The 9,979-nt window shown below is 32.5% G+C and overlaps 1 protein-coding gene across 1 annotated transcript; it reads left to right on the top strand.

Annotated features, from left to right (window-relative positions):
• The first annotated feature begins 2,691 nt into the window (after nucleotides 1-2,691).
• On the top strand, nucleotides 2,692-6,277 carry LOC144569559 (peroxidase 51-like). The gene is made up of 3 exons (XM_078319958.1): nucleotides 2,692-3,084; nucleotides 5,058-5,249; nucleotides 5,610-6,277. The coding sequence occupies exons 1-3, from the start codon at nucleotides 2,869-2,871 to the stop codon at nucleotides 6,183-6,185; spliced, it is 984 nt and encodes a 327-aa protein (XP_078176084.1). The 5' UTR covers nucleotides 2,692-2,868; the 3' UTR covers nucleotides 6,186-6,277.
• Nucleotides 6,278-9,979: the final 3,702 nt, after the last annotated feature.

Raw genomic sequence — 9,979 nt, 5'->3', positions numbered from 1 at the left:
CATAATGTATAATTGTCTTTATCAGTTTATACACAACTGTCTTGAACTACCAACTTATTTTTTGAATTCCTAAATATTGTATTTTGCAATTAATTCTACTTTTGTTTATTTCATACTAGGATAAGCTGGGCTTAACCAGAGACTCTGATTCTTCTTGTTTATTTCTTTCAGAAGTATAACTTTTTATATATGCAATTGATAAAATAGTAGATACAATTTTAATAATTTAACATTGTGTTTCAAATTTGAAATACTTTAAATAATATTTGACTACTGATCAAATATCATAAAACCGAATCATTATTTTTTCCAAATTACTTAAGTTGTAGGCAACACAGAGGCAGAGCTACATTCAAGGAATGGGATCAATTGAACCCTATTTATTTTAGTTTTTTTTTTTACTTATACACAATTTTTTTTATATATTATAGGGTAAAATGTTGTAGATACGTTTATATTGACCCCCATTCGCAACATGAAAATTTTATATGACTGATTTCCATTCACGTTTGAATCCCATAACTTGTAAGTCTGGCTCCGCCCCTGAGGCAACATGTTAGTTTTCAAAGTATAATCCAAGATTATACACATTTAATCTAAATAAAATAAAATAATTCTTCTACTTAATGTAGTTGCTGACTTGCTGTTTATTTTATAAAATAAGTTTGTTTCATTGTCAATATAACCCATGTGGATACACAACCAATTATTATTTATTTATAATGCATTGATAAATTAGTTCTCTAGAAGCTTTATCATTATATACATGATACATCTTTTGGGTTGCAGCTTGCAACGCGTTAGATTTGGTTCTCTTGAAAACGGTGCGAGTCCAAACAACAAAATTTTCCATGGCTTTTTCGTTAGACACACAGGTGGGCTCCAGTTGTCGGTGAAGCAAAAAAGAAAACAAAAGACAATAAAAACACCTGGCGTGGGCCCATGTTCTTTTTTCTTAAACTTGAATCGGTAGAAACTACGAAGTACGAACCAACTTCATGTTGATATCTGATCTTCTGTGGTCCTTGTCTAGGTTAAAATTATGTTTCGAGTCATTTGAGAATAGAGACTCTGGCACAGCAAAAATTAAAAGCCTCTCACGTTACGAATCGAGCCAGACAACACTTGAACTTGGTTAATACAACAAGTATAACTAGGGACCGAGCTAGAAAATTATAATAAGGGTGTTAAAACTTAAAATATACAATATTGCTGGTAAAAATTGAACTCAGGCTTTCCATAAATAAAAAATATGATTTAACCGCTAGGCTACAGATGTACGAGTCCCAATCTGCTGCTATTCATTTTCTCTTTATCTCTCTCTTCAAAGAAGAGAAGAGAGAGAGAGAATATCACGTGGGAGAGAGATAGACAAAAGAGTATGGGAAAAATAATACCGGATCTCATTCCACAGATGTACATGTGATATTTTATGAGGGAAGCTGGACTATATGTATAAAAAGTTATAAAAAAATTCAATTCAATTAAATTTTAATATACATAACTAAAATTCAAAAATTATAAGTGAAAAACTAAACATATATTCAAAAATTACAAGTGAGAAACATATATCACTGAATTGTAACCATCGTGATAATTATGTTTGTGAAAAATGAAAACCCTTAAATAAAATTCATAGATTTATAATTAAAATCTACACAAGTCTTTTTCTCTCCCAAAATTTCTAAAACTAAAATAAAAATTTCAGCTATGTAAATACATTTATTATTAACAAATTTTTAAACTAAACAATTTTTTTTTTCATAAGGTGCAATAGTTCGTAGTTCATATCTAAATTATCTTTTTTTTCCTCCTCGTTTTTTGGAGAATTAAAATTCTAAATATTACATAGTGAGAAACTAAACATATATTGTAAAATTCTAAATATTACAAAGTCCAAACAGTCGATCCAAACTGTTCAACGTGATGGATATATTAAAATGCGCTTGCAGATCAAATTTTACATTTTTTTTAGAATTTTTTTAGTTTTTATTAAGTATTTAACAAAATCGCTATATTCAGACCATTGAGTTTTTGTACTCATCTTAATAAATAGTAAAAAAATTTAAAAAGAATGTAAAATTTGATCTGCAATTACATTTTAATATATCCATTACATTGAACAGTTTGAATCAACTGTTTGAATTTTGAAAATATAGAGTGTAATAAGATGTCATATAAAAAGGGTGTAAGTGGATCCTCCTCTTATATCAAACAGCGTTATTTGGTTGATGGCTTGATGAGTTGATGAGCATTTTTTTCTTCCCAACGAAAGCAAAAACCATGACTCTGACCGTAACATGGGACCCTGAATCATGCACACACAGTACCAAGCACCCACCAATTATTAAGCCATAAATCAAGGGATAATTTTTGCTACCCAAGCATCCTATTTCCCCAGATAAACACTTAATTAGTTAAATAATTCTTATGTAATTAATGAAAGCCGCTCATAGCCCTTCATTGCTTCAAGTGAAAGCTGCTCTCTCCCCATTCTCTTTCTCTTGTCCATATCCTATAAAGTAACGGAATATTTCTGTTTAGATCTGAACCGTCCGATCAGAATTCAGACCAATCTGGTCCAATGCAGATTCTGATCTGACGGTTACAATTCAGTGATATTAATTCCGCTCTCCCCCTTGTTTTGTGTATATATAGCCTATAGGTATCTAGTTCTAGGCCATAGAAAACAAAGCCAGACAGTCCACTACTGTTCCTCTTTCTTTTTACTCTTAGAAGTTAGAAGCCGTGCTCCACACAAACTTTCCATTTCTAATTATACACTCCTCTTCTAATCTCCACTTCCACTTGCCAAACAAACCTTCCCCAATTAGCTACCTCACATTGCAATTTCAAATACACAAATTAATGGAGACTAGGAGAAGAAGTAATCTGATCACAATTCTATCTCTGATTGTGTTGAGTAGCGTCGCAATCGGAGAGGCGTTGATGCCGCAATACTACTGGCAGTCGTGCCCCAGCGTTCAAGAGATCGTGCGCGAAACGGTGCAGCAGAAAATCAAAGAGACCGTCGTTACGATTCCCGCCACCCTCCGTCTCTTCTTCCATGACTCCTTCATCACGGTACTTTTTTTTTCTTCTTTTTCTTACATTTCAAGCTCTTTTAGTCAAGTACAAGTTGAGAATTGAAACCCCCAAATTACATTGGAATTTAGAGGAAAAGAAAAAATTGCACAAAAGCAAAACTACATTGTAACGAATTCCTGCTAGTCTTGGCTTTAAAATTTGAAATCTAGCTTCAAGCTTCAAACTTCAAGCTTGAGATTTAATATCAGAGATCTGTAGAATTCATTTGCTCTGGTATTCGCGTTGCTTGTTGGGTATTCTCACATGATTGTGTTGCAAACTCAGAAGCTTTTGAAGCTGTGTCTTCTCTGACTTTATTTTCGTTTATACTCGGTTCTTCTGTGGCATGTGATGATGTTGCCCACGGTACAAGCCATTATATTTTAAAAAGAAATGAAATGTCTGTTGTTCTCCGTTTTCTAGAAAAATACCTGGTGTATAATTTTCATAATGTTGCATTTTTTCTTTGCTTTTTAATATGGGTGCAATCAAGCAGGAAGATCATAATATATGATAAAATTCAAAATTAGCTTCGACAGAGTTTTAAAATTTTCATAATGATATAAAAGAGGTATAATTAGTGAATATTTTATTCTATTATAATACAAATTATGTACTTAAAGCTAGTAAAAGAATTGCTACACCATTTTATGTTACACGAAGTGCTACACCTTTTTATGTTACAAAAGAACCGCCCCAAAGGGATAAGTAAAGAAAAAATGAGCCAAAAATTAAACTCGTTCCAAACTTCCAACATGCACCGCTGTTTTGAACCTTTCCTTTTCATCTACAATCTATGAATTTGCGCTCCAATCGAGCTGCCCATGTGACGAGAATTTTTATTTTATTACGCACCTAACTTGGTTTACTTGAAACAATCAATGAAAGTCAAACGCCTTTATATTGTTTAGTACACTTTATATTCAAATTGCATGCTACTTCTGAAAAGTAATTATGAGCTTTCATTATTATTCTATTCTCCCATTCCAGTTATTTCTGTTAGGATAGAGATGCGGTTGTAATCATCAAAAGATATTTTACCAAAAAAAAGTAAACATCATTATCATCAATGCATCATCATGTAAAATAAAATGGCGTTGAATTGATATTTCGTTTATGCATTTAATTAATTATTTTTTTTTACTGGATTAAAAGGCTCCTTTTGATTAACTTATTTTTTTAGCACATTTATATCATTATTCTACGTACCGAGTTGTCAATTTGTTAACTAACTAATCAAATATATTTTAGGCAATCATACATGAGATGTGACTTTGTTTTGTACTGAACGAAAGGCTCCTTTGGTCTTTGGATTAATAATTGCATGTGACAGCTCATGATGTTTATGTAACATTCATGTTATCCACCACAAGACTCAATGTTGGCTTTGGTTTAGTAATTAATCCTCAAAAAAATATAAACTAAATCTCTGCAATTGTTATAAATTTTGGAATTATAAAGCCGAGGAAATTTCTTTACAAAGATGGATTAGCAGTAATTTGAAGCATATTTTTGTTTCTAAACTAAAGGACATGATTGTTCTTGATTTCACAAAATAAAATACAGATGATTGATAATTCCCTTAGAAAACATAACAGTGTTGTGGAACCCATAACTATGATTGGTTTGGTGTGTGGGCCTGAGGCTAAACAAACAATAAAGGAAAAATGAGGAGTAGAGCAAAAGCTGTTTCAACTCTTACAATTTCTTGAGGTGTTAAAACTTTTGAGTGCTTTTGAGGTGTTAAAAGCTTGTTGAGGGCACTGTTGAATGATTGCTTTTTTGATTCAGCCTCCTTGTTAGGTACTTAACAGTTAACAACAAATAATGATATACAGGCCCACTATAATTACTGTTAGAAAGTTTCTTTTCCATCATCCTTTTTTACTGGTGTTTTTTCTAAATGACAATTTGCATTTTGTTTTATAGTTAATTTGTTAATTAATGAATTAATTTTTTTCTAATTGCAGGGTTGTGATGCGTCGGTGTTGATTGCATCACCAAACAATGATGCTGAGAAAGATTCGTCGGATAACCTATCTCTTGCCGGAGATGGGTTTGACACTGTCATTAGAGCCAAGAAGGCAGTTGAAGCGGCCTGCCCAGGTGTCGTCTCGTGTGCTGATATCTTAACAATGGCTACAAGAGATGTCATATCCCTTGTAAGTCTTCTATTGATGTATCTTTCTATTATCTTTTCTTCTCAAAATTCTACACTTATAAGTTTGGCACAGTTCAAAAGAAACAGAACAGGCAGGTCGAGATAGTTATGCAATCAAGTTTGATTTGGACCATTCAATCTGAAATTGACAATTTAAATCTATTTAGAACTATGTCCCAGTGCTTCTGTACAATTTGGGTTGGATTAAACACCTCTGTTGAACACAAATAAGCAGCAGCAAGTAAATTATTCAAGGAGAGGGCATCATAGGTTAGGCTTAGGCAGGCTCTGTAAAAACTAGCAGAACTATGAATACATTATCTCTAAGGAGTATCTAACACATTCGCATAATTTTTGTCAGTCTGGTGGGCCCAACTACACCGTTGAATTGGGCCGGTATGACGGGCTGATCTCTAAGGCCAGCCTGGTCGACGGCAACCTCCCGTTACCAAATTTCAACGTTGATGCTCTAGTCTCCATGTTTGGAAAGCATAATCTTGACATGACTGACATGGTTGCCCTTTCTGGGGCCCACACTGTCGGTTTCTCCCACTGTAGTCGATTTGCTAACCGCCTATACAACAACGATGGCCAGTCTGGCCAGGTTGATCCCACGTTAGATGCCAAGTATGCCAGCCAGCTGCAACAGGCCTGCCCGACAAATGTGGGTCCCACCATCGCAGTTAACATCGATCCCTTCACGCCGATAACTTTTGACAATGTATATTTCACTAACCTTGTTAATGGCTTCGGGCTCTTCTCGTCAGATCAGGTTCTGTACACTGATACCCGGTCAAGGCCGATTGTGCAGCAGTTTGCTGCCAACCAGAGCGCCTTCTTTGATGCCTTTGTGAGTGCCATTGCGAAGTTGGGGAGGCTCGATGTGAAGACGAGTGCGGATGGCGAGATTAGGAGAGATTGCACCAAGTTCAATTAGCATTGAGATATTTGCTTTATATTTTGTTCTTCAGGTTTCAATTTTTTTTTAACATGAAAGTAAAACAGAAAGTTCTATGAATGTTTGTGAGATTCTGACCAAAAATTCAATCCTGATTTGATTGATTTCAGGTTGGGAAGTTTTTCAAGGGTCAAATATGTTTCAAATATATCCACCTGTAAATCTAACCAATCTATAAACCGGTTGCAATTTTAGATTAAAATATGTATTTGCACCTTTTGTAATCTTATTCTTATCATTATTTATTTTATTTTATTCTTGAAAAAAAAGAACACTGTTAATCCAACATTCATTTTTTTGGAGGTTTCATGTGAGAATCTAAAATTCATGTTGTGCCTATTGCTATATTCTTATCACTAACATATAAACAATTTAAAACAATTTGTAAGCAACTAAATGTTAAATTAAAAAAATAACAATAACTGTAAAATTGTTATATAATCTAATTTTACCGGGTATCGGATGTGGATAAACCGTAAACGGGTCAAGAGCCCAGTGCTGCGGAGAAGCGCAAATTATGTCTAGCTAAAAGATCAAATAAAGAATGGAATTCTCTGGTCCTATTTTGATGTATAAAATAGAAAGGAGAAAGAGAAAATAGAGAAGAGAAGGAAAAAAAAGACAGAGAAAAATGAGATCTTTTTACTTCGAATATGTTCCCAATAATTTTTCTGACAGCTGGGGGACACTTTTCATGGTTAACTTCCATGTTCAGCCGTTATATCATTTTTTTGCAACAAAAAAAAAAATACTTCTAACATTTTTAATTTCGTTTGATGGATATTGTTGTAATTGCATGAGTTATAAAATACCCGATTGTGATTAAAATTAAAATAAATGAATTAAATATCCAATACAAATTTTAAAAATAAAATATTTTTCTCCTCATATGCCAAGCCTGTGAAATTTTTTTTCCTGGGGATATAAAAAAGAAAAGAGGCTTTATGCATATTGCTGGTTTTTCTTGCTTACCTAAATGCCATGAGAAGGATGAGATATATAGACTAAGGTGTAATGATGACCATGTTTTGTCTATGTGAACAAATATAAATTAGACATTTAAAATGGTAAGTTATAAAAAGATAAATTATTAGGATAATTACTTAAGAGTAGAACTAGGGTGTTTTTAAGTTCACCAATTTTTTTGGTGAACTCAAGTTTAAAATCTGTCAAATCGGTTTCAAATAACGAATCCGAACCGTTAAAATCCGCCTACCTTACGAGTAATGCATTTACATGTAAAAAAAATTAATTTTGAAATTAATTTTGCATAGAGTCAAAAGGTCAAAAAACATTCAAAAAATGAATGCATTAAAATTAATTTATTAACCTTCTAATTTTGACCGCTTGACTTTATACTAAATTAATTCAAATGTTTAAAATTTTTACATGTAGATGCATCACTCGTAAGGTAGGCGGGTTTTAACGGTTTGGATTTGTCATTTGAAGACTATTTGACAGGTTTTAGACTTGAGTTCATCAAGGAACTTGGTGAACTTAAGAACACCCTAGTTCTACTCGAATTTGTAATTTATACTATATTTTGGTGGTAACTTTGTAATTTGAGGAGGGATCAAGTTACAACAAGTTATAACAAATATTTTCTACATTTTCAAAGTCCAAATCGTCGATCCAAACCGTTAGATGTGATCTCTACAATAAAATGTACTCAGAGACCAAATTTTACATTTTTTGAAATTTTTTTACTATTTATTAAGATGGGTACAAAAACTAGTCAAATTCAGACCATTGAATTTTGTACCCATCTTAATAAATAGTAAAAAAATTCCAAAAAATGTAAAATTTGGTCTCCAAGCACATTTTATTGTGGAGATCACATTTAATGGTTTGGATCGATGATTTGGACTTTGAAAATGTAGAAAATGGTTGTTGTAACTTGATGCCTCCTCTTGTAATTTTGTGCCTTTAGTTTCTTTCATTATAATTATTACTATCTTTAGTAATTTTTATAATTAGTGATAATGGTAATTAACTCTTACAGACTTAGATGCCCAAAAAAAAAAAAAAACAATAAACGTGCAAACGATTGCATAATGCAAACACATACATATACATTCTGATTCGCCAATAAATTATTCCAGCTCAAACATGAAAAGAAAGTATTTAGATTTTGAAATCCTAATAACATGAGGAAGGTTGGCAAAATCTTTCAAATAACTTATAGGTACGTTTAATGAAATCAAAACTGGCAGTCTCTGCTAGACATTCAAAAAAAAAACTTATAGGTACTTTTGTTGGGTTCCGACTTTGTTTATAACTTATTTACATATTACATTTTTATTTTAATATAGGTCTTTTGTTTGGATCTCTTTGTAATTTGTGTAGATTTACTTTTGAAGAGAGAGAATAAGAATCAAATAACGGCGAAATTCAGGCAAAAATCAAAATCAAAAGAAAAAGAAAAAGCTACTGTTTTGAGAACCTTTGTTCAGAGCATCGGTTCTTCTTCTCTTTGTCGCTTTGATGGTAGAGCGAGGTACAAGCTATCGGTTCGCACTGCAGATATTATTTTTCTGTTTGTGTAGTACTTTTGTTGTTGTTGTTGTTTTTTTTTTATATATTTGTTGTTGTTGTTGTTGCTGCTACTGCTCTTCCTCATGTCTTTTCTGTTCCTACCTCTTCTCTTCTCTTCTCTTTTTGCCTCTCCTCTTTTCTGTTCTCTTTCTCTCTACACTGGTGGCTCTTTATTGGGACTTCTGAGTGGTGACTGTCCTGGTCCAGTTGATTCAGTTCCTGGTGTGGTTTAATTCAGTGCCTCTACGATGTAGTCTACCAGCAAGAACAAGACAATCTATGCGCAGAGATGAAACAATCACTAGGCTCCTATCATTACAATCAAGCAATGATGATCAAATTTGTGTCCACAGAATGCACATACTCCCTGTGCATTTTTAGTTTGTTTATAGCTGCATACTATCAAAGACACTCGTTGTCTCATCTTATGCAACAACTAGTTTGCTCTTTGTATCAATAAAATCGCCTACGAGCTTCCAACCAAAAAAAGAAAAAAAATAGAAAGAGAATAAGAGACAAATTGTTCCAAAAACGTTCTCTCTTTTGTGGTTGTATGAATGTGGTGTGCTATAAACCCTAACAGTTTTTTTTTCTTAATTTGTTTCATTAATTACTGAAAAATTTCAGAAATTAGGACAATAAATGGGCGGTTTTTACTGTTTACAGTTACAATGGACTCATTGGAAGGTCCTTGTAATTTGTAAAATTCAAGTTGTTTATTTCAAATTGAACAATTCAAATAAAGTAAACTTTATAATAATAAAATCGGTCATCAGTAATGATGGAAACACATAAAGCAAATAACTCGCCTGAAATAATGGAGGATACAAATCTGCCTGAAATTTGAAAAAAAAAAATCCAAAGTAAATATTGAACAGTTGAAAGGTGACTTATAATATATTAAAAATAAATTTTAAATAAACCAAAGGTGAACACAAAATAACTTGCCTAAAGCAGTAATGTATATTTTAAACCAGCCAAGGCGCAAATGTGCTCATAATCAAGTTTTTAAATAGCGATAATCGCATCATAGTGGAAAGGCTAAAAAAAAATGAATTGCAAATAGCGTAGCTATAACGAAAGTTATCCTACATAGCGTTTTTTGTTTTAAAAAATATATTATATATATCTACTAATTATCAACATTAACTAAAATTTCATTGATCATTAAGTAACACAAAATTGATTAAGAAATTAGAATATTCATATTGAACCAGTACAAAGTTCAAATTGCTATT

The sequence above is a fragment of the Carex rostrata genome, chromosome 18, assembly GCF_964058835.1.
Source record: "Carex rostrata chromosome 18, lpCarRost1.2, whole genome shotgun sequence".
Lineage (NCBI taxonomy): Eukaryota > Viridiplantae > Streptophyta > Magnoliopsida > Poales > Cyperaceae > Carex > Carex rostrata.
This window is presented reverse-complemented; position numbering and strand designations above follow the sequence as displayed.

Bases quoted from the DNA above. Each gene is read 5' to 3' on its own strand.
- LOC144569559 (XM_078319958.1), top strand. From the start codon at position 2,869: ATGGAGACTAGGAGAAGAAGTAATCTGATCACAATTCTATCTCTGATT. The intron at 3,085-5,057 runs GTACTTTTTTTT...TTCTAATTGCAG, and splicing joins TCCATGACTCCTTCATCACG to GGTTGTGATGCGTCGGTGTT. The intron at 5,250-5,609 runs GTAAGTCTTCTA...AATTTTTGTCAG, and splicing joins CAAGAGATGTCATATCCCTT to TCTGGTGGGCCCAACTACAC.